The 26,567-nt window shown below is 39.4% G+C and overlaps 2 protein-coding genes across 7 annotated transcripts in view; one reads left to right on the top strand and one right to left on the bottom strand.

Annotated features, from left to right (window-relative positions):
• The window catches only part of MAPK8 (mitogen-activated protein kinase 8), a 190,184-nt gene that overhangs the window by 41,298 nt on the left and 122,319 nt on the right, over positions 1 to 26,567 (bottom strand). For 3 of the 6 annotated variants that reach the window (XM_069019582.1, XM_069019589.1, XM_069019590.1), the window contains exon 1: positions 927 to 1,013. The exons of 1 other annotated variant lie outside the window; for it this stretch is intronic. The gene's annotated coding sequence lies outside the window, so the exon portion shown is untranslated. Of the gene's footprint in view, positions 1 to 926; positions 1,038 to 26,567 lie in introns of those variants that run through there. 2 more of the 6 variants (XM_069019587.1, XM_069019586.1) reach the window with 2 other exon arrangements.
• The window catches only part of FRMPD2 (FERM and PDZ domain containing 2), a 40,275-nt gene continuing 33,748 nt past the window's right edge, over positions 20,041 to 26,567 (top strand). Inside the window, exons 1-4 of the mRNA XM_069020366.1 lie at positions 20,041 to 20,252; positions 22,056 to 22,213; positions 24,437 to 24,626; positions 25,479 to 25,601. Coding sequence (XP_068876467.1) covers positions 20,129 to 20,252; positions 22,056 to 22,213; positions 24,437 to 24,626; positions 25,479 to 25,601 — 595 coding nt within the window. The 5' untranslated portion in view covers positions 20,041 to 20,128. The remainder of the gene's footprint in view (positions 20,253 to 22,055; positions 22,214 to 24,436; positions 24,627 to 25,478; positions 25,602 to 26,567) is intronic.

Genomic DNA, 26,567 nt, shown 5'->3' with positions numbered 1-26,567 from the left:
CTTTCCATCCCGAACAAGCAAAACACCCTTTGTGTTTATATTATCAGATAGGCCAAAGCGTGTAGGATTTGTTGATTGCCTGAAAGCCTTCAGCAAGCCTGTTCTGTACAACAGTGAGATTCAAAACCACGTCACACGTGCAAAACCATTATTGTAGCTGGGGAGTGGAATAAATAACCAAGTAGGATTTGTTTTTGTAGGTTATTAAAGGAGCTCAGGTCAAACTTCACTGAGGGAATTGCTCCAAGCAGAAAGGCATAAAGAAACAGGCTTTGGAAGGAAAGCTGGATGTAACAACACAGAAATCAAAAGCAAAAGAAATTCTGCACAGACAGCTCAATCCGTTTGCAAGAAATTTAAGAATTAAAAGGCAAAAGAATCAAAGACACTGCCGGTCACCCCCAGCCCCTGTATCTAGAGCAGTTACATTATCCCAGAGAAGTATTTTTTGCTTTTAAAGGGCATTTTTGAGAGCAAGGTAGCTGCCCACGGAGGGCTGCATTCCCACCACCCCGCCCTATAATGCTCCTTCCCCGAAGCCGGAGCGGCCAGCCCGGCCTGCCCGGGTGCCCCCGCTCCCGGGAGGAGGAGGAGCCCCGCGCCGAGCCTCCTGCCCCTCCTGCCACACCAACAAAGAGGACCCCGCCATTATCCACCCGCACTTCTCCCGACCCCCCCGGCCTCGAGCAGGCACGGAAGGTCACCGGCCGGGAGGGCCCCGCACCGCCGCCCGTCCCCGGGCAAGGGCACAGCCGGCCCCGGCTCCCTTCCCGCCCGTCGAAACGTAAACAAAACCGCCCGGCCCGGCCCCGGGCCCCGCGGCGCGGCCGCTCTCTCGCCCTCCCGCCCGCCCCGGGACCGCGCCGCCGCCCCGCTCCCCTCCGCCCCCCGCCGCTCCCGGGGGCCGCGACCCCGGCCCCGCTCACCGACCACCGCCTCCGGCCTCGGCCGCTGAGTAATGAGCCAGAGCCGGGCCGCGCACACGCACCGCGCTCCGCCCGCCGCGGCTGCGGCTGCGGCTGCACCGCCCCCTGCGCTCGCCCCGCCCGGCTCGGCGCTGCCCCGCTCCGCCGCCCGCCTGCCCCGGGGCCCGGCTCCCGCCCTCTCCCACGGCTCCCGGCCCGCCCGGTCCGCACTGCCCCCGGTCCCCGCCGCCCCGGCCCGCCCGGCTCCCACCGCGTCCCTGCTGGGGCTGCGGCGCTCCGCCTGCCCCGGGCCCGCGCATCCCTGCTCGGAACCAGCATCTCTCTGCCTCCTCCGCGCCCTTTCCCCTGGAGCAGTTCCGTTCCTGGATTACGCCGGTAGCCAGAGCTCTTTTCTGCTGGGGCTTTCATGAAATATTTGCATGTTTTAAGGCCTTTGCCTTGGCGCTCTGTGCCAGTGCGCTGGCACCCTTCGTCGCACCCTGGCATCGGTGCTGCTCCCAGACATCTTTCACGGCCTTGGCAGCTCCAGACTTCCCGCTGCATGCCTGGCATGGCAGTGCTTTCTCTCATTATTGGGCATCTGGAGTGGTGTAACATTTTCTTGTCCTGTGTCAGTTTTGGTGCTGTTTTTCCTCTAAATCTTTAGTACCTCTTTATAGTATTTTGAGGTTTTCATTACTATTGCCTTTGGTTCCTGGCACATGACATGAGTACTCTCTCCTTAGACTTTAAATATTTTCCTTTGTATATCGTCTCTTTTTTTTTGTTCTTTTTTCCCCCTTTCCTTTTTCCTTGGAAATGTCCCTGCTTAGAGACAAAGGGAGGCCACTCAGCAGCCTGCAGCAAGCCTTTGTATATTTTACTACAAAAAAAGGCCCTATGAGCAGTATTTAAAAATACATAAAATCTGCCAGTTAGGCACAGGGTACTGTGAAAATGGACATTTCACGTTTTATTCACTGTCAAACATGCAGCCTGTATCACACTTTTGAAGATGCCAAAGATTCCATCAAGTTTTTTGTTGATAACAGCTTTTATCCCTCTTTAATAAGCATAGACTTCTACATGCTAAAGGTAGTGCTTTAGAATATTCCTGTTTTGCCCACTATCTTGGTGTTAAAAGCTTGACCTCCATAACTGTCCATATACTATTCATATGCCCATTTTAGTGAGACCTCTGCATGCTGCCCTTAAAATTGTCACTTAATTTAGGCAATTTCTTTCCATATGTTAAAGTGGTTCTTATACAGATTTCCACAGACAGACATATGATGCCTCATTTGTATCTACACAAAAAACCCCCCAACAAAACAAAAGCTATTGCTCAGACTCTGCCACTAGTCCTCCTTAGGTGCCTCTGGGCTTTGACGTCCCACATTACCTCTGATCATTTCCGTGGGACAGCCCCCAAACAGAATTAACCAGCTTTTAGCTCCGAGGCTTTTTTTTTATTGCAATGTGTTAGATCAGAGCCAGATATTGCATTCCCTTGTGTTTACATATGCCATCAGCAAAGCTCAGAAGGGGCAATATAAATGCCCAAAATACACTGCAGGCAAAACTTCATCTGGATGGGTCAAATTCATCTTGGCCAGGTAATTACAGCAGCCTGCTGATTTGGGCTGATGCAGGTCATGACACCTTCAGATGTTTATTTCTGTTGGCACATAGATTTCCAGTGTTAACCTCTGTTCTCTGCACAGGAAGAAACAGGTGGGGTGGCATCATGTTCAGCCAGTTCAGTTATTTGCAACAAGTCCCATGGACTTAGAGCACTGATGTTGCTCCTAATGCTTTAGGGAGAGTGATGTAAATTTGCATTGAGATTTGCAAGTGAAGAACAACAGTTCCTTTAAAGTATAATATGGTGTTTTGCTGAGGATCCAGGTTTGTCACATTTCTTTTTTCCTTTAAGGTATAATCAAATTCTCCTTAAGATTTTATAGTTTACTAAGTTAATGCTTTTAACAAGAGATGAATTTCTAAGTGACTTTTTAAAACTAGTCCTTACAACCTTATATACAATCAGCATCTAGTGCCATCTTGAATGTAAAGCTGATAAGCAACACAAATAATGACACAGAAATTATACAAAAAGATCAGATTGGTGTTGTTGCAAAGCATAGTAGAGGCTGGAAAATATGTGAAGGTTTTATGAAGGAAAACTCTGAAAGGAAGAATTTTGTACCATAAATTTGCTGTTCACCAGTATAATTGCTTTAAAAATAAATATAATATGATAAGCTATAAAGTTCCTGTACATTATGCAAAATTTGCAAGACACTGATATAGTAACTCTTCAAGTAAGGACAAAGTTTCTTTGATTGTATGTATAATTTCAAAACAAGTCCAAAATTAAAGTAATGAACAATCTGGAGCATGAAAATCAACCTCTGCCTACATGTAATTGTTAATCATTCTCTTACCTCGTCAGTTTCAGTGTTTATGTAGCAGTAGTCTCGGATTTAGACTGCTGCTTTAAAATAAGCAGTTGTTGAGTGTTTAAGAAATATTTGGATTTAAAAGTGTCAATAAAATCTGGATTATGTCAAAATACTGCAAACTTTCTCACTCCCATGCACTGGTATACAAGTAGGTTTATGAACATTAAAGTTTTTTGATTCAACAGTCATGAAATTACATCAAAAATGTAGTTTTGTCTTTTTTTAATATTTTCATTAACTTGTCAATCACCATACTCGGGGTAGTAAACAAAGCTTTAGCATATTGATGTCTATAAACTACAAAGCAAAAAATTCAGACTGATATCTTTGGAGACAAAGAAATAGATCTGAATGTCTGACACAAATTTTGGTGTACAAAAATCAAAATGTCAAAAATGAGATTCTATAACATAAAATAACAGGTCAAAAGATAGGAGTAGTCATTTTTGTTCACAAAGCATCCATAGTAAAGAACAGTGATTTATTTTTGCACCAAAATGATTTAGCATAATACACATAGTAGCTCAGCTGAGTGGGACTGCAGTGAACAGACACAAGGTGGCTTAAATCACAATAGCTGTTTTTCAGGTAAATGCCTGATTATGCCCACAGTCACTTTTAGACAAGCTGCAAATGGAAACAAGATATCCTTGTCCATGTGCCCTTGCAGAACAGCTTCAGCGCTCTGCAGACTGAGGAGGAAAGACCTTGTCACATCAGGAGAGGTGGTGGAGCTGGGTGAGGCAGCCCCTCTGCTCCCTGCACAACCAGCAGCGCTGCTCAGAAAAGTGATGGGTGGCAGCAGTAGATGACTCTCTTCTGGAGGCACCGAGGCACTCGTTGCCACCTTGACACGCTCTCTAGAGAGCTGTGCTGCTTCCCAGGAATGTCACTGGGAGACTGCCAAGCCTTGCACTGTCCACTGGCTGTTATCTGCTGCTGAATTTCATGTGGGCATCTCTGGTACAGCTAGGAACAGTCTGAGGAGTATGGAGAGGCATTACAGAGCCCTGGGAGCAGCATTAAGGGACTCTGGAGCACAAGGAGTTTTTTCATCAGTCCTCTCAGTCAAAGGGAAGGTGTTTGAAAGCATCACTTCATCAAGAAGAGGTCAATAGGAATTGTGGGTACTCAGGGGGCCCAGTTTATCCAAGCTAGGGCTTGAGAAGCCACAGCCAGGATCAACATCCATATCCTCTTGTGAAAACACATTGATAAATATTGTTTGTTAAGGAAGACAGATATATGTGGAAAGACAGTACAGACTATGAAAGTTTTCAGAAAATTCCGGAAGTAATACAAATAGAAATTTTAAAAAAAGCATTTTGGTAATAATATCTTTCTGAAACATTTTTTTCACTATTGCTTGTGGCAATGAAGCTGCATTTCACATAAGAAAGTGAAATGGAAATTTGCTAGCAAACCCCAATTTAATAGACACATTACAGCCTAGAAAGGTGTACAAAGAAAAATCATACATACTAATTGTTGATGAATACAGCTGATGTTAAAATTATTTTAATAATGAAAATAATCTAATGAAAGAAACATTGTAACAGCTAGATTTTTAAAATTAATTATGTCTTGCAAAGCATTATGAAATCAACTCCATGTAACCAGTTAGAGGTACTTGTATTCCCTCTTTAAATGCAACTAGAAACAGACAGGAATTGCAAACTGCAGTTATACACTTGAATTCTGACTATTAGCAAATAATGATGAACTGGGGCAAATATTTTTGTTTAGTAGTAACCAAACTGAGTGGAGCACTTGCTTGAGCAAATGTAACAGGAGGCGAGCAGCCACCGTGGGGCACCATGCGACAGGTTACAGATGGGAACGGGAAGATGGGGCCGTGCTCACGGCTAACAGATGCTGAAGCTCAGACATTTCTGCACATCTAGTCAAGAAACTTTGTTCTCTCAAATATCATTAATACTATTAACCCCTTCCTTTGTTCTTCCTGAGCTGCCATAATTCCATGTACAGCCAATTTATATTAATTTTTACACTAAGTAAATAGGCAGCAAAGTATGTGCAATCACTGGACATACTCAGCCAACTAGAAATTGTTTGTAGTTTAACTGTTAGAAAGCAGTGTTTATGGGGTCACATACCTCATATTTCTACACACTGATATTAACACAGCATAGGGTGTTCTTTATTTATACTACTATTCAATAGAAATTTTTCGTAGGCAAATGTGAGAAAAGTTTTTGGGGTTTGGCATTACCTTTCTAAATTACATATTGACATCCCTTCCTGCACCCTTATCAATGAAAGCTTAGTATTTGGCTTTCTAAGAATAATTCCAGAGCAAAGGACATTTTCAGGATTCAGAACAAAGCCATAGGAAATTTTATATCAGCTTTTTCTTCCTTGTGATTATAAAGTGATCATAACTGGAAAAGCTCCTGTGCCATCCTCTCTTCATGGTTTCTGCTACATGAGACCATCCAAAGTTGACCAAATTTTAGTGACCTTACACAGAACAACACCACTGATGACTCTGGCACAGGGGATACTGAAGGCAAGCTTTCAGTAATGGTCTCTCCAACCAGCATTCAGTGTTCTTCATCCCCGACCTTGCCCTTCTGCTTAAAAAAAAAGATTTCCCAGGAGTGCACCAATTCTTGTGAAAGTTTTTAATTTCAACTCCTAAATGCAAACGGCCCTTCTAGGTTAGATAATATGTCATACATTATCTCTGAAAAGAGCTGGAAAATGAAATTGGCCAACACCAATTATGTTACATCCTGTCTAAATGCCAGTTGAATTTACCATTCCATATAATGATTCCAACACAAAACCTGATAACTTCAGAAAGTAGTTTCGAAAAACAAGTGACGGTGAGCTAAATGGCAGTAGAGGAGGAATACAACTTAGTATAAGACAACTAAGTCTTATCTCTTTTGACTTGGTAACTCTTATGATTTTACCAAAGCATTTTGAAGATACTTAAGAGTGTGTGTTATGTCTATATTGCACAATACCTTACTTAGCACTCAGTGAACCACATTAGGCAGAATAAGGAGGATAACTTCAATAGCAAATGATCCCCTGTGGGTGAAACTGTACCTCTTTATGCTAGTTTGGTGCCTGCACACATCTTTGGCTTATGGAATCCCTGTGACAACTTACACACACTCCTTCTAGCATTTTGAAATGGAGATACATTTTGATCACCAGCTATTGTAAAGAAAAGCTATTTTCACTCTATAAGTGTTAATCTAATATACACAAGTATATGTTAATCTACACAGGTTTCATTATGGTGACAAAGAGCATAACTAATGGAAAATCTCTATTCCAAGAGAGAAAAAGATGATTGTTTTTCCCCCTTACAACCAGCATCCATGTCCTTCTGGGTAAAATGTCTACTTTTCGTGAAACTATACATTGAGTATATACATGGAATTCCATCACCATACCCCTGAAACCTTTAAAGTTTCAGTCTTTCTTTCCTCAGATTAATGGCTTGAACTTTTATAATTTAGAAAGTGGTTCCATTACAGCCTGAGAGCATTTGGCATTAAATAGTAATCACTTCACAGCCTCTCTTCTTGTATCTTGGACAGATGCATTGGAGGATGTATCATAGGAATACTGGCCTCCCGTTGAATTACTGCTGGGATCAGCAGAGCTGTAATCAGGTGTCACAAACATGAGTTACTTGTTCAATGTTTTCTTGCCTCACATTACATCTCAAAAGCTGTGTAAGAAGCAAAAGCAAATTAAACACACTGAACTGAAAGTGGTATTTTAATTGAGTCTCATCCATTCATAGAACTTTCTAAAGATTTAGAAACTCCCAGAGGTTTGAGCCAGACTTTGCCAGCTTTGTTCTTACAGAACAGTGTGGCAATAAGAATTATGCTGCCTTCCTACACTCTTCAAACACAAACTTAGGAACAAACTCCAATACACCTCCACTCCCAGTTTAGTGGTATTTTTAATTACCTTAGGACTTATTTCTTAAAGGGAAACAGGCTGTTCAGATACTGGCCTCTTGTCTTTTTTTTTTTTTTTTTTTTTTTTTTTTTTTTTAACTGAGCTTAGGGTTACACAAATCAGAGGTAATCTCCCAAAGACACTGCTGTGAAACACTCCTGACAGCAAAGACCAGAACAAGAGCGTAGACTCACATCCTTGTATTACATTGCTAAGCTAAATATAGATGACTGGACAAATTCCAATCTGCTTAGAAGCCATGATTGAAATAAAACTTTAATTTTCACACCTAGTGGACATAGGGATGATGCATGGAAGTTCACTATCAGAAGTGGTTAGGTCCTGTTGTACAATTTGAGCAGATCCAAGGCAAAAAGGGAGATTCCCTGATTTTTCTGAAAGCTCAAGTGATTTCCATTTAGCTCTGAAGTTCAGCTCAAGCAGTTCATGATCCGGTCCATGGGACTCCGAACTAAAACTAGTTAAAACTTAACAGAAGTACTGTAAGTCTTCTCTGTTTAACAGAAACCCCAGGCCTGAGCTGTGGTTGTATTTTTGACACAAGCTTGCTTGTACCACCATCAGCTGAGAAGTAAATAGTAATCTTCACCTTTATGTAAACTTTTAAGAGCTTCCCACACTTCAGCTTCTGTGGGATAAAAAGGCATTAATGTCAGAGAATAATTGGATTCTAGCCATTGCCGGTTCTCAGAAAGCTGGAAGGAACATAAGGGAGATCCTAAGCCTCCATCCAGCAGTTCCTTCACTGGGATAAACAGTCTTTCATCTTGTTAACCTTCTTTCATAGTGATCTAGTTACATAAACTATGCTGCAGTTGCCTACATGTCACCTGTACACAGTGAGGATTCAATAGATGAACAGAAGGAATTCAACTGAAGCTTTCATACTGTATATTTTGAGTTTATGAGTCTGAAATACTGCTTTGGTTCAAATCAGTAGGTTGTAATTTTCTAAAATGGCTGTTTTCAGTGACTATTTAGAATAAAGAAGGAATCACGGGTGAGAATTTGATCTCACAAATCTGGAACTGCTGCTTATGCCAACAGAACTACCACAGGTTTGCAACTGCAAGTTTTCATGAGAAGAATCATTGAGTCTTTTCTTAAAGCAATAGAGCATAAAGTCTTTAGGAAGTTTGATCAGTTAATCAAATCAGCATTTCTACCTGATTTAACAGGAGCATGTTCACACAACACATTATTTCTAGCAAAATGATTCAAAAAGCCACACACCCTGTTAACTCCACAAACAGCATTATACACACACCTACTTAAATCCAATCTGGTAGCTACAAATGCACCACTAAAAATAACTTCCTATCTCCTCCCCACTCATTACCTGGGGAAGGAGCAGCCACAAACTTGTGTTGCTTTTGTCCTGCTAGTGTGACTGCATTGGATAATCAAGCAAAACACTTCCTGAGCTGCATCAATGCTCAGATTTTACTTTTTTCATTAACAGCCTTTTTGCTGATCTGTTGGTATTTGGATCCACAAATTCAATAAATGAAGAGCAGTATTAGTCCAATGATCACGGGAGAAGGGAATAAGTAGTTTCTTTTGCACAGTTGGTGGGGTTTATCAATAAATGTTGGTTTGCCAACTCCAGCATGTTCTGTTTGGGGCATCTGATGTGAGACCTCTGTCTAGTTTTATTCCTGCCTGCAGTCCTGTCAGACTGCCTGTCAGATCAGATTTATGACTTCTGGACCAAGCTGGAATTTATAAAAAAATAGTTTTATTTTGCTGCTATAAACTAAAGGGACCAGAGAAGGATATGAAAGGATGGGTGATGAACCCAGTGTGAGAATTCAGCAGAATATATGTCTTCTGTGACATTTTGCATAAGGAAACATTTCATTTCCAAGTGTCAAAAGAGAGGGATTTACAGCAACTGAGCTGATGAAAACCTGAATAAATTTTCTTTAAAGATAAATAAAGAAGACCATAGCGTGTATATTTTCCTCAAAAGCACATGTCAGCACTCAGATACAGTGGATCGGTAGGCTGAACTGAATGCGAAGTCCAGAGTGTGGGCTAGGGGCAACAGTGGCAACATTCACAGTGACTGAGAGAGAAAAAAGGAAATAGGAGGCTGGTTTGGTTTTTTTCCCACATTGAACTTGAATGACCAGTTGCATGAAGTTAGGCAATGAAAGAAGTCCAAGATTTTCATTTTGACATGGAGAAATCTACACTACAGTCATCTGTGAGGTATTGCCATAAGGATTGTAAATGCATTTGCAAATCCCGTTGCTCAGGGACAAAATATAGGGAGAAAAATTAAACAAATGCAGATTTGTGGACTTAGAGAAAAACTAGAATAAAAAGACAAACGGAGCTGGGAAAAATGGAGGAACAACTAATGTGAAGAGCTTCTTGAAGTCAGTCCAATAGAACTTCCTTCTGTTTTACTAAGATTTTTTTCCCTTCACTTACTTACACCCAGCTCACAGTTGCCCTGCAGCATCCCAAGAGCTCCCTCTGCCCTGCTCTGAGCACAGCTACACTCTGCTATAATTAACAAAAAATTTTCAGACTAGGCAATATTAAAAAACGATCAAATTTCCTTCCTTCCTTCAGTTTTGGGTTGGTTTATTTTCCTGCCAAATAGACCCATCAAAATCTTATCTGCATTGTTTGTTGAGTCTGAAGGATTTTGCTGCTCAGAAAAGACACAGTCACCCCTCAGACCGTCAGTCTCTGCTTTGGTTGTGCTGTTGCTCCCTGGATTGGCCAGGGGCTGAAAGCGACATCAGTCTATGGGGGTTTAGATCTAATGCTCCCGTGTGCGTCAGGTAATCCAATTGAGTCCTTGTAAGTCGACGGACCCAGAGATTTATACTGAGCCACTTCCTAAAAGCTGACTCTCATTACCTGGCAAGTGAACTCCCAGGAAAAATTAAAAAAAAAAAAAAAAAAGAAAGAAAGAAAGAAAAAAAAAAAAAGGAAGGACTGTAAACAGCGTTAGCAGACATGACGTTGCCCTCAACTTCAAACCAGGAGCTGCTAGGTTTGGCTTGAAAATAAGAGAAGGAAGGTCACTGTTTACTTGCCTAGCCACTTGCCAGACCACACAGTGCTTAGTTACAAGATACAAACAAAGCAATAGAAAGAAAGGAAGAAAGGGGGAAAGAAAGAGAGAAGACAGAAGGTAAGAAAGAGAGAAAAAAAACAAGAAACAGAAGTCCAATCAAGTCCTGAATATGTTTAATGTTCTATTTACAACTATTATGGTCTAAACAATAATTATTGGGCAAAAACATAGAAGATTTCAGACTGTTCTGGATGCGGCATCTGTCCAACTTGTACAGGTAGGTTCTTACGTATTTCTCTTAATCTCATTATCAATTAAGTAAGTATTAAATCACTCATCATCTTTGCTTTGTACAGCAGTATCTAATATTTACCTTGTTGTTTAGGTTTTTTACATTAAACCTCATTTCATTTCTCTCAAATCATTAGCTAATTCTGATTAGAAGGCTGCCTGTTTGTATGAAAAATGACAATACAGAGCTGGCTGGATTGTCATCCAGCATGTCAGTGCTCAGTCCCTCCTGCCTTCTTCTGGAGTTAAAAAAAATTCACCTACAACAGTATTGCACTGTTAAAAAATCAGGGTACCTCAGAATAGTATAGTTTTCTATTGAAGGCAAAGGAGTAGAAGTCACTAAATTGTTACTGCTCTTATGGCAGGGATAAGTCTTTGTTTGCATAACACAGTTCACATGATTCTGGAAAACATGTTTAAGTACATTATTTTTTCATGGATTTGTACTAAATACTATTACTTCAGAAAGAGCACTGAACTCCAAACAGCAGAAGGATTACCAGTGATTACAACCTGCAACTAAAGGCTCTCAGTTAAGAAACTGCTTTTCTAATTTCTTCTCCACTGCTCTCCAATGTTTTTAGCAAGTCCCTTAATTATAGTTTGCAGTTTCTAAAATAAAAGCAACCTCATTTTATGGAAGTTTTGGCACAGGCTTCATAATCATTACTGATCTAGAAATTTATAGATGGAGATTCCAGAGGAATACAAATCCTGATAATTTACTATTTACATCTAAAGTGAATTGCTAATGATGGGAAACCACATCATCCTCAATGATGTGGTGAAAGAAGACATTGAGTCTTTCTCAAGTAACAGAACCGGTCAGCATGAGAATCAGGATCAGAAGCTTTGAATATCTCTCTTCTGCAAGCAGAGGTGTAACTGTGGCACTGTCAGAGCTCAAGAACTAGCTTTAACAATAAGCAAACCACAGCAGCATTGACTACAATAGGATTAGCTATGAGAAGCTATGGAGAGACTTCGGGAAGACTGGACAACATAAACTAAAACCTTGTTCTTCATCTTTCATTTAGGAATTCATTTTTCTTTGGCACCTGAAGAAGCTGGTGTACAGCCTGCTCAGGCTCTTTTACCTGTGTTGTGGTGCTACCTATTAACCTCAGTATCAGCATATCATTTGACCCTTCATTCCCTGTTCCTATGTCTGGCACAAGGCTGCCTCATTTCAGAGAATTACATAATGCCTTAAAAAGGACATAAATCAATAAATATAAAAGAGAAGTATTACCATGGCACTGAAATTCTACTCTCCTACTATTTCTGACACTGCAGCAGCAGAGAGCATGGCTTTGAAGCTTCAATCTTTGAAGTGCTAGAATGTAGATAATGTATTAGATGTATTAGATTTAGTTCTGGGCCACCAGTCTGGTCTAGTCTCATGTAGAATGAGCTTTTATGAAAGGTGAATGAAAAAAACCAAAGAAAAGTAGCACTAGCTACTTTAGAGGCAGTAGCTGTCAATCACAGACTGATATTCTATGAGGTCTTTGGCATTTGGCATCAGCCAGAGCAGAGAAGAAAGGGCACATAAACTTAGCAAGAATGAGCATAGCACCACTTTCTTTTGATTGCAGTTATCCAGTCATATACATTTTCAGGCACTTCTATTGAAAGAATATCTACTTGCAAACTGACTGCAGACAGTGTAGTATTTTCCTCTGAAATTCACTGGTAGGTTCCCTTTGAAGTAGAGAAGAAATAAGAATTTGACCCTATAAGTCTGATTTTGTAGGATGCTGGGTTTTTCTAAATTTTCTTTTGGTACTAATAACATTTTATGTCTTTGAGGAACAATGTCCATGGGTCTTGTAGTAAAGTCACATCTTTTAGCACCCTTACCACCCAGCTCATGAAATTCCCCGCAGAGAGGCACATAACTACACTATTCAGGAACTAGATTTCAACTCTCTCCTTCAAAGATTAGACTGTTTAGAGACTGGCCCAACTTATGTGACGTTTATGACTTTCTAGAAAAGAAATTAATCTCTCTGCAGCAGTGAAATTTTATCTCCCTTCAGTGCTGAATAATTTGCAGTAGTCTGGTTAATGCTCCTATTGATTAAAGTACATGTTTCTAGAAAGGAAACAAAATAATTTACAATAGAGAGTGAAAAAATACCATATAATGCTGTTTTGTTGCAGCTATAATTTCTGGAACACAATCTTTCTAAGGCAAGGCCATGCTTTAGCAACAAGGCAACTCCCTTGTTGACTTGTCAGTGTTTGCAGATTTAGCTCTGCCTGTCTACTTTATTGGAACAGAAGTTTTTAACAGCATTTTAAGTGTTTATTCCAATTATAAGCCTACACATTTCCACCCCATATTTCAGAGAGTTAAATTTCATACTTAATGAGATTCATCTCTCTGGTATGAGGAATATAGTGTATTCTCTCCAAAATTATAACAAGTTTACAGTGAGTCAGAGTACAAAATTTGTATATGGAATATATGTGAATAAATGAGGTTATGATGTAAATTAATTTTAAATGATAATTTTTAAAAAATGTGCTCTTTTCAGTCTCTTCCAACTTTTCATATAGCTAAAATTTGTTGGCATTTGATGGACAATCAGCATTGAAATACAGTAGGTTGTACTTAAGTAATTAGCAAATATTCAGCTTTTTATCCAATTACTATGCTTATGTATCCAGATAGAAACCATAGTATCATGAATGATAGCATGTATCAAGAAGCCTTTAAATATACAAAAGAGTTACTGGATTTGGCCCAACAAGTATTATATACAGAAGAGGCTCAGAGTTTAATGTAGACATTTAAGAAAGTCTAAAGTACACAGGGTGGGCACCTTCTGCCCCCAAAGTCTTTCCCTTTTCATTTGTCTAAAATATGCATACATTTATGATTAAGATATTACATTTATTTTCAATATAGTTTTTTCTGTATTTCCCCTAAGATTATCAGTAAAAATTTGGTGATATCAACAACAAATTGAATTACCTTAATTCAATTTGAACTACATTTAAATATATTTTAAGAATTTACTTGGGTTTTCAATTTTACATGCTGTAGATGAATAGTGCCTATGAAGCAAATATATTTAGTTGTCATTTCTTAGTAAATTATTTCTACAGTATATTTTTATAATTTAAATTTTTCTTATGAAAGAACACCGTTCTTCAAAAACAGAATACAACCTGAAGTATTAAATCAGAACAATCATCAACATGATAGATGCAATCAGACCCTATTCAAAGCTCATGGTTACAGGCTGATGTGATCATCCTCTTTCTTCTTGCATGTTACAGTTTTGTGGATTATTATGAATCAGATGAAAACCAAAAAAGATTTAAAGTTGTCGCTTACAATTTGGTCATAGCTTTCAATGATTCTTCAGGATCTTCTAACTACCTAGTCCTAAAAATTTTGGAGACCAACATCTCTCATAATCTCATTACAGTATTCTAATTTACAGGATTTGGGTGGGTTTTTAGTTTGGGTTTTTTAAAGAAGCAAAATATGCAGCCTTGAGCAACAAAGGATTGTGATCCTCATGTGAAAACTGTTCATTTAAGAATATTTCAGGGTAGACACTGGAGTGTGGCAAAATTACATCACTGATCCCAAACTGTCTGTAGAGACCCAGAATCAGATTAATACATATGTGCTATGGAATAATCTTGTGCCTTTATAAAAAGCAAGTAATATCTTCCCATTTTAATTCAGAAATTATTATCTATATCAAACATTTAATCTGTATGCACACTAGGATAATTTTAAATTTCAAAACTGTCTCTACATTCATTTTTATAGCTATATGATTTTTAAGGGCACAAAGGAAATTAGTTAAGTATTTTCCTGGTGATACCTCCTACTGGATGCAGGTTCATGCCAAATGCTGTTCCTGCCACCATGACTCAGAGGATTCAGAGGCAGTGAGATTGACGCATTGTTCCTTCTCTGTCTGTGACCACAGAAAAGGCTCAGGACAGATTGTTCATAAATTTTGTAAATTTACTTTGAAATTAACACTGATTATTTCAAAACTATAGCTCAATCCCATTTTTACCCTATTTTTAATTCCCCTAATTTTGTATTCCAAATTTGATTTATTATGCAGCCAGTCTTGAGATAGGCTGCAAGAACTTTTCTTAGTGTATTAGGAATACTTGATATTAAACAATCATTTGTCTTCCCTTAGTGAGGAAAAAAACACTTGTGTTTTAATTTACATTTATTCCTCCATAAATTTTCAGCCCCTTTTGATGAAGTTTCTGAGCTTCTATGTCACAAAGATGTAAAGATACAAATTTATCCCTGCTCTTAAACATAAGGCACTTCAAAGTAATGTGTTACTGTCAATTATTAATCTTTGAGGGGGAAAACCACAGAGGAAAATTAAGAGATAGGATAGCCAGACTGATTTGATCTCGGTCAAGGTCCTCACCTGGATATGGTCAGAAATTACATTACTTGATATGTAAATAACCCACTGTCCTGCACTCAGGTCAAGTAAAAGGATGCTGACTAAAAACACACTTTCCTTGTAACTTTTCATTTAAAAAGACCTTTCAGAATTAGGAGGTCTGTCTTGTCAATCTGTCTCTATGGACCCCTCTTCAGTACTTAAAGTCAGTCTATTAGCCCTCCAACACCCTAGAAAAATGTCACTTCAAGTTCCCATATTTCCTAGTCTTGAAAGCAGATTGCTTGAAGTCTTGCCGACCCACACCTGAGGTGCTCCAGCTAATTACCTTCTTTCAGAAAGTTTTCTTTTCCCCCACTGCATCTTGCTGCCACTGATACAAGAAGTTCTGACTTTGGCTATTTTGAGGATTGAGTTTCCTTGGGTTTGGTCATTTGTTTACAGAAGGTGCTTTTAGACTATCAGGTAGCACCTGAGTCCTAAAATGGACTGCTAACATAGCTAAGAAATTGGAGTGCAACAGATGAAAGGGATAGAAGGCTAAGGACAATACTGTGTCTAGAGAAAGTTGGCTAAAGGCCATCTTTTTATAGGCTTGTGTGTAGTTTTATTAGTGAGTCCTTCAATGCCACACTAGAAGAAGCATTTCCTTATCTCTAACGTTGTCCTTGAAAATGACTGATGGATGCTCAGGCATTGCAGGTAAATTAGGCAAAATCAGTATTAGCCAACTTCATATGTCTTCAGGTGCAGTGGGTTTACACCAGCTTCCATGGACTGTTATGGATAGAGAACTTTTCCTGGAGATAGTGGTGCAAATGGAAGAAGTTACACTCCAAGTCTCTCTCACTTGCCTGGCAGTACACACCTACACTCATTCAGTGAGGTTAGTGGCCAATGTTAGCAATCTCTCAGGTCTGTCTACTTAAGTAGCCCCTCTCTGGCTCACTCTTGTCGAAATCAATCAGTCACCTCTAACAGAGGGGCTGTGATGGGCATGTATGTCCAAACCATAAATAGGCCTTCCCAGACAGAGTTGTTTACAAAATCTACATTTGTTTACACCTTCCAGCAAATTAAAAGTTGGTTAAGTTTACAGCTAGGTATTTTGCAATATACCAACACAGAGTAATGAAGCAGAACTGAAAGTTCAGTCGCACGAAAGACAAGACCTCTGCAAGAACAGCTTCCAGGCAGTAAAAATTGAAAGGCCTTTCTGATTTGACAGAAGCCTTTCCAGTTCACAGAATGCTTGATTCCTACCAAGGATAATCCTTTGCTGTTGTTGTTGTTGCTGTTATTGTGTTTATACACACACTATTTTGCCGAAGTTCTCATTTCCAGTTGTTCTTCAGGATGTCCAGATGGGGCAAATCTGTTCTTTCTTTACGCCTTTACAAGTAGACCAGAAACAAACTTGATTCCATATTTTTGAAAGCTAAATGTGATTTCTCCTTCCTCATTACCTTGTTCACTAGTGTGTCCAGATCTCCCTTCATCTTTTTTCACTATCATCCAGATAATGGATTGACTTTCATGCTATAAAACTTGTACAGCTGAACCTACTCCCCAGTAAATTCCCTCTGATAGGTGGGCATGAAAAGGGCTGTCATGTAGTTAGGAATCCAGCTGACCCATTCCTCTCAAGGATATTTAATGTACTTGACTGTAGTTGATAAGGGAAGGTCAATTTTGCTACAAGAGTAATAGTTTTTAGCTCTTTTGCTTTCTTTACATTGTAAACAAAATAGCAAAAGTAAAGATTGACCAAAGCAAAGCTGCTCCTTTACATTTTACTAAATAAGACTGCCAAATCCAATAAAGTGACCTTGGCATATGAAATAACTAAAGCACAGTTGTTGCTAAGGGTCAAATCCAGATGCAAAGTTGTAGTTCATTTACTTTCATGATAAATTCAATTTCTTTCATTGACTTCAGCTTTCAATGGATGAAAGCTTGAACATATGATAAAACAAAATGCACCAAAATTGAATTATTTAGAAAGAAATGTGATAAATAGGTGGATGTTGCTGGCAAAATGATGGGTTAGCCCCACCCCAATGCAACCTTATGCAACCTATGCAAGACGAGTAGGGGAAAGTGTTGACTTTAGAGAGTCTACATAATGAATAAATGTGTTGCAAAGATTAGAACAGGGAGGATATTTTAGGCTAATTTGGATGGTACTATCTTCTTCCATAGACATTGGCAAAGTCAGCCTTTTACCTCAAAAGCATGAATTGGCACTGGAAGCTCTTTGCTACATTTTCCAGTCACAAAAACATTAACCTCTATATCCTGGTCAAACCCCAAAGTGGGTGATTACATTCTGCTGCTCTAATTTTTCGCTGCAGACTCAACCAGATCCAGCATAATCTCCTGATATGTAGTGTTATTGAAAAAGAGTCGCTTTTTGCTAAGTTGCTGTTAACTTTTTCTTTCTTGCCTCCTCGTTTGTCTACCTTGTCTTTTGAGTTGTAGGTTGCTTAAAGGTCAGAATTGTTTGGTTCTGGATCACAGCTTTTATTAAACTGAGGGATGAATATGGGCAGTGCAACAATAATAACAGTATCTTTCAATCACTTTTACTCTCTTATAATACACATAGCATAGCCTGGCTATAGTTTTTTCCCCAAGCACTCACACTGTTAGATTTTTGTTAAATATCACATCATGTTGGTATTGAAAATCAGAAGTCAAAAATACAGCCTGAAGATACAGGGCATTCTGAGTGTTTTCAAAAACCAATTGCTAATGTGATTGTAAAATAGCACATTGCTTAACTCCACCATTGCTTTAAAGCAATGATTTGTTACCTTTAAAGAGATTATGATTTCCATGGCCATACAATCTAATATTTTTTCAAGAAGTTTGCACGTCATTGATAGCAGGATTAATTTTATTCATACTTAGTATTGATCTGAGACATTACTTTCACTCTCAGAAAAAAAGATTCACTACAGAAGTTAAGCATCTCTGGTGTAACTGCTGATTTCACTTTGGTACTATAAAGCTGTAACACCTGCAATTTGGATAGCTGCTTATTGAATAACTTAAGCTAGTTAGAAATATCAGCACTGAAATCACTTTGTATAAGCACTTCCATGTAAAACAGAGGGTGCAGTGCTCCTTCCCCCAGCGCAGTCTCAAATAAAACAGTGCTAAGTACGATCTGGTGGATTACCTGTGTGGAGAAGCCACACAGATTCTGGCTCTGGGGATGTGAATTGATTGCTTAGTCCCAGTACCACAGGGTTAAGTGAAATGCTATCACAGTAATTTATTATTAAGAGAAATGGTGATGGCTTAGATTAAGAAGATTTGTCTGTCTCTTCTAATTAAGGTTAGGTTTGTAAGAAGCTTTACTGCCCTTTGAAGCTACAGAGACTAAAATTAGGACTGGTTCCGTTTAAAATGTCACTAGGTTGATCTATAATCCTGTAGTGATTGCAACAAAGGATCATTCTTCCCATGCTGGGATTCCTTGTTTGCAAGCTAGTGAGCCAAGACAAGACCCCATGAAGCAAAGTCTGAGTAGTCTATTAATCAGCAACAAGTTGGTCCTGCAGGACACTGTAATGCTCTTGCCGTGACCCCTTGAAGACTCCATAATGAATGGGAAGCTGGCAAAGCTATCAGCTGTAAGACACAGTGAGTTCTGTTGCAGGCAGAGAGCAAACAGTGGCAGTAAGTGAGCTGTGTACAGAGAGTGAATTTCTAGGGGAAAGATCTGCCCTCAGGCTGTGAGTGAACTCATTTTACAGTAGTGTTTACAACCCTATACCAGACAATAGCAGCCCAGGCTATAGTGTCCTCACTTGCTGGTCTACAATGTAAAAATCTCAAATCAGTAAATGGATCACTTCTAACTTTTCTCCTTATTCCCCTATTTACACAACATAAAATGAACCTGTGGAGCTCACTGTTACAGGAGAGTAACAGCAAAAGCTGTCTAAAAACTTCTAGGAAATTTGAAGTTTGGATTCAGTTTTCCCTACTAATGTGTAGACCTAGGGCAGCTCTGAATAGATTAGTAAATTACTGAAATGTAAAACTCATTAAATGGAAAGATCAGACTCATTTATGAAGAACAAAACCTTCTTTGAGAATATTTCGCAGAACAAAACATTTGAAGGAAAAGCAACCTTGATACTTCAAGTCACAAGTCAGTTCCTAGTGAGCTGGGATTAGGAAAATACTTTTCCAGTACGTAGGACACGGAATTATGATTCACTACAGAGTGCCTTTGTCTAAATTATCTGATGCTGTATTGCAGCTGAGACAAAACAGGGTGAGTGTGCAGACCCACATTCTTCTGCACTAGGCCAGGTCTTACCTACCTGTCAGATAGGACAGTGTGCTGGGAGCCACTAAATTGCTATTCAGCAGTCTGAAAGGAGAATCATCTTTTAATTTGGTTCAGTGAAACAAAGCAAGTTTATATGTATGTTGGAAGGGTTGAACTGCAAGCACTGAGTCTCAGATATGTGAGCAAGAAAAGCTCTCATCAATGAATTCACTAAGAGTCTACAAGATCAATCTGGCAATGAATGAAATTTAATTGCTCTGTTGGACTGTTTATAAACTTTACATGTTGCATATCTTTTGCTTTGCCTTCTTTTTTTCTTAGATTAACTCTGTCATGTTTTTATAGATAGGAAAATCCAATTAAGCAGCAAAATCAATCACCTGTCATTCAAATAACCGCTCACAAAATCTGAACAGTGAATATTCATGAAGGACCTCCTGAGTAAAAACTATTTGCTCCACAGAATCTTATGACTTTTTCTCATAAATGATGGGTCAATGATGAGTAAAAGGGCTCAAAAAGATTACAGAAAGTCACTTAGTTCAGTGCCCTTTATTTACTCTCACTCAGATTAAGACAGGGATAAACAATACTTACCTATTCTGAACAAAAAAGCAGGGTGGTTCACAAAATATTTCTTACTGTGAGAGAAGGGTACAGCTATAATCAGTAGGGCTTGTCTCGAGCAATTCATTCTACTTCAGTGTGTCCAAGTCCCGGTATCTACTGCAGCAGGCATGAGCAGTTCCTGTGTGACATTGGCCGAGGTCCTGTGGGCAAAAGGAAGCCCTCTGGAGGAAGAAGAAATATGGGCACTCTTGCACCTGTCCACAATGCAGCTTCTGGACGATCTTCACAAAGGTGAGGTGAAAAGTATCTTTTTAGAGTTCTTACTGTTGGAAATTAATTCTTCAGTTATTTTAATTCTTTTGAGTTTGTTTTTTGGTTGGTTGTTCGTGGGGGGTGGGGTGGAGACAAAAACCACTAATGGCACTAACACCATATTGCTAATAAAAGTGAGAAATCTTTCATTGCTGCTGGCATTATGTGCAGATTGCTCTATCTACATAGGAGGTATTCACACAGTTTTGGTGTTTGTTTCTTTTTCAAATTAAACATCAGGTAGTAATTAATCTAAGTACAACTCTATGCAGACAAAGAGCCCTTCCTAAAGTTTGAATAACATGCACTCAGAGAAAGTGCAGTGCCAGCTAGGATCATGTCCTTCATGGACTGATAGAGAAGGACAGGCAAATCCACATGGCTCTCCATTCAGCTAGTAAGAGACTTTTATCCTTGATGATATTAATGTGACTTATCATTATGATGATTGCTTGCCAAGCAGACCAGCTTGAGAGAGCACAGAGCACAACTGAGCAACAACAAGAGAGCACATCTGAGCAACCTGTCACATTTTGAGAACTGTTTATGTGAATGGGTGTTTCTTTTGAGGGGAGAATGGATGAGATGTCTTATTACCTCATGAGCATGTAGAATCAAAACACAAAATACAGAAAACAAGTGGTGTGTTACTCCTGCTATAGCTGGAAGAGTGAAAATTCATTACCAAGAAGTTTTTAATGGACTGGAGCACTACAGCAGGTTGACTATACCACGAGTTCTCTATTATCTGGTGTAAAAAGAGGATAGAGTGGCCCAGGCAATACAAGCACCAGGAATGTGCAAAGCAGTGGAGCACGGAGATACCCACCTGGATAGGTTCAGCTCAGATACATCTATTGACTTTGTGCCAGACACTAAGCTGACACTATGCTCTTCTCATCACTGACTTAACAAAACAGAATTAAAAAAAAAAATGATACAATCAACCTATGTTCCCTATGCTGTGCCAGATAAATTTAGGGTATCAGAAGATGAAAACTAAACAAAGAGGAAGTAGGGATGTACAACTAAGCGGGTCTATAGGCCAAGTGAAAGGCTGCTAAAACATGTCTTTAGAGAGCTCAGGTCCAGAAGTGATGCCAAGTTGGAGTCTGAGTCCACAGTGATCCAGTTTCTTGGAGCACAGGGAAGGTTACCTGCCTCTGCATATCATCATCCCAGTTGAGTAAGGCATATCTCTGGCTCCACATCTCTCAATTACAGCTATTTTGTTTCTGGAATCAGCCTCTTTTCAAGGCTAATGCTGCCACATTTGCTGCACTGTGCTTGATGTAATAGATCATGCCAGATCTTGTAATGGTCAGCAGCACTTGCTATAGAATATTTCTGGTGTGCTGGAGCACTGCTGGGTTAGACAGGAACGCCACTCATTGGCTGCTCAGCACTACAGAAGGCCAGGTATTCTTCATTAGGCTGAAGTACAAGCTGGCTGGCTGTTCCTAAAACAGACAAGCTTCCCAGCATGTGTGAGTTGTATTTGCATACAACACTACAGAAGATGTGGAAGGAGCAAAAGAGAATGCTAGCTGCAGGCAACCAGGGTCAGAGAACCCAGCGATCAGCAGGCAAGGCCACAGTGACAAGGCAAGTCAGAGGTCAGGCTGGGAACTGAGTCTGTGGGTCAAGACCAGTGAGGTCCCCAGTCAGTCAAGTCATTCTGGGTACACCTCCAGTGATGAGTTTGAGATGCCAGAAATATGATTTTCTGAGTGCAGTGAATTGACCACTAAGATCTCCATTATCAACTTCGACATTTTCCAGACCCTGCCATCTGTGTGATTTGCCCATGGTCAGTACTACTGTCTGCTGAAGGAAATTTGTCCTTCCAAAACAATGCATCTCAGATAGAAGCTGCCCCTTTCAGTCCACCAGAATCGCTCTACCGCCCAAGTAAAAACCAGCGCTTTGGACTGACAAAGGTGAGGTATATTGTAAAGTAAACCTTGACAGCGCCTCATGAAGACAAGCTCGTTTTAATGCAGCATACCAGGCACCTCCTGTCACACCCCACTTCTAATAAAACTAATCCAATTAGGCTATAGTTAGAAAGATTTACATGTATCTTGCATCTTACCATTGGATTAGTATGCATGACAACATCAAAATCAAGTTAGAACATCAGTCCTAAAGGCCTGCAGAAATGTATTATTTGTAAAGGCCCACAGAAAGGAAGAATATTTCTATGAAATGGTGTTTAGGCAGATATGGTAATTGTAATCCCAGAAGCAGCAGGACTGCAGTATCTGTACAATCAGAGGGTGGAAGCAGTCCCAGAAGTCAGAAATATGTTCAGCTTTGTTAACAATTTATTTTTCTTCTCTCTGACAAATGAGTCTCTGGCAAGAAAGGAAGATACAACATTCAGGCACCTAAAAGTTTTAAATATCACTCAGACCACATACTCCCCTCAGGCAGAACACAGTATTTTCAGATTCACACATAACTGACCATTTAGACACTAGGCAGAAAAATGAAGCTGTGGAATAGGTGCCCTTTAGTCCAGTAATTATTTTTCTGCATATAACTGCTAGTCAGTCCCACAGTTAGTGGAGAACTTTAATCAGCAATGGGAGAGCTTCAAAATTAAGAAAGGAGTTCAAATTTCTTTCCCTGCTCCTGGCATTATTGAACAGAGGGCAGCCTCGCTCAGCCCCTCAAGCTGAACAGTACTAATTGCATTAAACCTAGTCCATAAGCTAAGAGTCAGTATTTTACTTTTAGATATGTTTAGTCTAGTTTTTAAAAAAAATAATCTGTTTGACTTCTGCCCTTTTGTGACCAAATACACAAAAGGATGGTGTGTCTAGTATGAGGCTTTTCTAGATTAAATATTGATTTCTCAGAGGGTTTCTTTTTCTGTTTTGACAGATGCTGGTGTATTCCTTAGGAATGACCCTCTATTGGTCAGCAGATTACCAGGTTCCTCCAAGCCAGGCCAGTAACACAAACATTTTTGTTCTCTTTTATTCTGGTAGGTTCAAAGATTGAGAGGCATAATCTGAAGTATCACTAAAAGGGGCTTTATGTTTTGGACCACTAAAAAGAATTGAAAAGCTTGCATTAAGGTCTAAGCTTCACCAAAAAAACCAGTTCATGCCAATCAGGGAATTTAGTTAAAATATCATCTTTCTTTTTTCTTTTTCTTTTTCCTTCTGTTTCTTCAAAAATCTGAATTGTTCTTATTAAGATGAATTGTACCTTGATTTTAAGGGTGAAGATTATTTATTCCAAGACAATTAGGAACAAGCTACCCAGGGAAGTGGTTGAATCTCATCCTGGAGGTATTTAAAGGTTATGTAGATGTGGCACTTAGGGACATGATTTAGTGGTGGACTTGCCAGTGTTAGGTTTATGATCGGACTCGATGATATTAAAGGTCTTTTTCAACCTAAATTATTCTGTGATTCTATTATTCTAAGATAGGAAGGACTAAAAGAAAAACATCATGTTGGCATGATTGGGGTGCTGTGCACATTTAGGTGCTTTTCCAAAAACGGGATGCAATAATAAAACTAAATAACTCCTTATTTCTGAGCAAATTCTATCAGTATCTCTGCTAGCTGAAATTAAAGATTTCTTGCTTACCCAGAATCCTTTCAAAGACTTGTAACATACATTTTGCTTCATTTCTATGCTGATGCTTTTTGTTGCTTGTTCTCAGTTTGGAGAGCACAGGCTTCTGGTAGATTTAACCTCCCTTTCACATTCTAAGAGAAAAGGCTTTATAAGCTAAATGGCCCTAAAATATAAGTATCTGGTTTCTATGACAACAGTTTTGGCTGGTATAACTCCTCACCTTTTTGAAGCTAATGCTACCACATATCTTACTTGCACGAATCTTTGATTCACAGTCTAATTAACAAAGCTCTGGAGCAAACTGAACTCTCTGTCACCAAGAAGCCCCTAATTGGGCCGATGATCACTCTTGGAGATCTCAAGTCTCTCCAAGGCTATCCTAGATCCCACTAGAAGCTCATTTAGTGCTGTTAGGGTGCTTGTCTGAAATTTTCCCAAAGTCTAAAGGAATTCAGTGCCTGTTTCTCACCCAGAGTAAAAGGCTTACAGAAATTCCTGGTCCCAGTTTACACAGGATTTCAGTCCCCTGGGAGATGTCATTTAACAGTACCTCTATTTTGACTCAGTCCCTCCAGCTGGGTGACCAACTACATACACTCTTGCTGACGCTGTGTGAAGATCTGCCACATAAAAGGCTTTCTCCTGAATCAATCCTGGAAGCATGCGAAGCACATCAGAAGGAATCTGCTTCCTTACCAGCAAAATTCTACATAAAGAAAATGGTCCAGTTTGCAGTGGGAAGTGTCAGCGAGGTAGGTACTACTCTCATACTCCAGTCATCTTTTCTGTGGTGAAAGTCATGCAGTGACATGGGACACAGGTGAGTGATTGACGAAATTAATGTTTGTATGGATTAAGGAAGTGAGATTTGGTTCTAAACTTCTGCACAGGAAATTGTGTGGGCACATGAACAAGCAAATAAAGCAATGAAGCTGTCTCACACACCACTTCTACACTCCTGGGAAGTGATCCAGCTTTGGTACTTACAGTATCTTAATTTCTTTGGTTAATACTGAAGCAATCATAACCTTTACAGAGACCTATTATTGGCCAAAGGAATGGACTTAACACAACAGTAAAGATTTCTCAGTTGCCACTCTGGTTTCAGACTTTCTTCATGAAATTTTAAAAAAATCGCATTTACATCATGTTAGGAAATTATTTCATTGTTCTTGAATGGAATTGAATATTTGCTGTCCAATCAAGCCTGACCACATGAGGTCTTTAATAAGTGAGCACTTGAGTTTTTTCAAACTTTGAAATATCAAAAAACATTTTTGTTGGCAAGTTGAATGACAACAGAAGAAAACACACGAGATTTTTTTTGTTTTCAACCAGTATTCATTAAGATTCTGAGAATAATTTTTCCCTTGCACTCTTTATTACTCTCTTTACTGCTGTAACAGTCCCCTCTCAAACTTAGCTAGCATGAGAGCATGGAGCCCACATACTCAGTCCCACTTTGTGTTAACGTGAGAAAATGAAGTTGCTTATACGAAGCAAATCAGCAGCCTCTGACAGCCAGAGGGCAAGGATCACTTCACTGTGAGAGTCTGAAGTCCACATATCATATGACATTGACTTTCAATATTACTACCTTCTAGACAGAGCAGGTGGTCACTGAAGACAGCACAGCCTCTCAGCTGAACAGAAGTCATGTGATAAGGAAAAGACTGCATGAAAAAATATTGGACACCTCAACACTGTCATCCCAGATGAATTTTCACCAAGGTAAAGAAATACTTATAATCTGAACTCTCTAATAAGGATACAGACAGCCCTTTCCGTGTCTTTCCCAAGGCAGATGAATTGCTTAATTTCATGCTGTAGTGATTGCATATAGTGTTGGATAGGATAGTTATTGCTTTACATATAAATTACTTCATAATGGAAAGACTCTGAGGCAAGTCAGTGAGGTTTCTTTTTCCTTATTTCCACAAAGGACAGTAGTCTCAGGGCTGTGAAGCAGTGATAACAAATCAGCTTGCACAGATTTGACTCTTAAAAGCACTTTCTATAAAACCTGTGCATCTAAAACACCTCTACTTTCAAAACTGCTTTTGTACTTTGTATACTCCAGTGTATTTTTGAAGGTGCAATTCTGTGAGGTTATCCTCCTTCCATTAAGGAATATATATTCATCTTTCCTATTTTATTACTCAAACAAAGATTTGTGGTTCCTTTTTGATTTTAGTTTAATTTTCTATTCAAAATGTGGTTTATAAATTCACACATGAATTGCTAGAGTGATTTCAAGACACAAGGCCAAATCCTGCCCACTATATAAATAAACCAATATATACCAATTTTGTATTCCATTTGACTAAGATCAAGATTTATTATCCCTCAGAATAATTCTATAACTGTATCTTTCTTCTAGTATCAACACTGTACTCTTCACTTTGACAGAGATCTCTGATTTTGGGGCAAGGGGAAGCTAGCCCAAGCTATACAGGATTTTTTTTTATATACTCAACATTAGGCATATGAGCAATACAATTCCTATTCAGCAAATCACACATATGCTCCATTAAATCAGCTAGAATCAAACATGCACTTAAATACATGTAGAACATTTCTATTAGGTATTATTGGTTATAAGAAAAGGAGATTCTTTTGGAAACTTACAGACAAACCACCCCTAAAGCCATATTGGTTCACTTACTCAGAAACTGAGCTTGTAGATTCACACTTGCA

Source organism: Aphelocoma coerulescens, chromosome 6 (assembly GCF_041296385.1).
Source record: "Aphelocoma coerulescens isolate FSJ_1873_10779 chromosome 6, UR_Acoe_1.0, whole genome shotgun sequence".
Taxonomy (NCBI): domain Eukaryota; kingdom Metazoa; phylum Chordata; class Aves; order Passeriformes; family Corvidae; genus Aphelocoma; species Aphelocoma coerulescens.
Note: the sequence above shows the minus strand (reverse complement) of the source record. Positions and strands in the feature narration are given on the sequence as shown.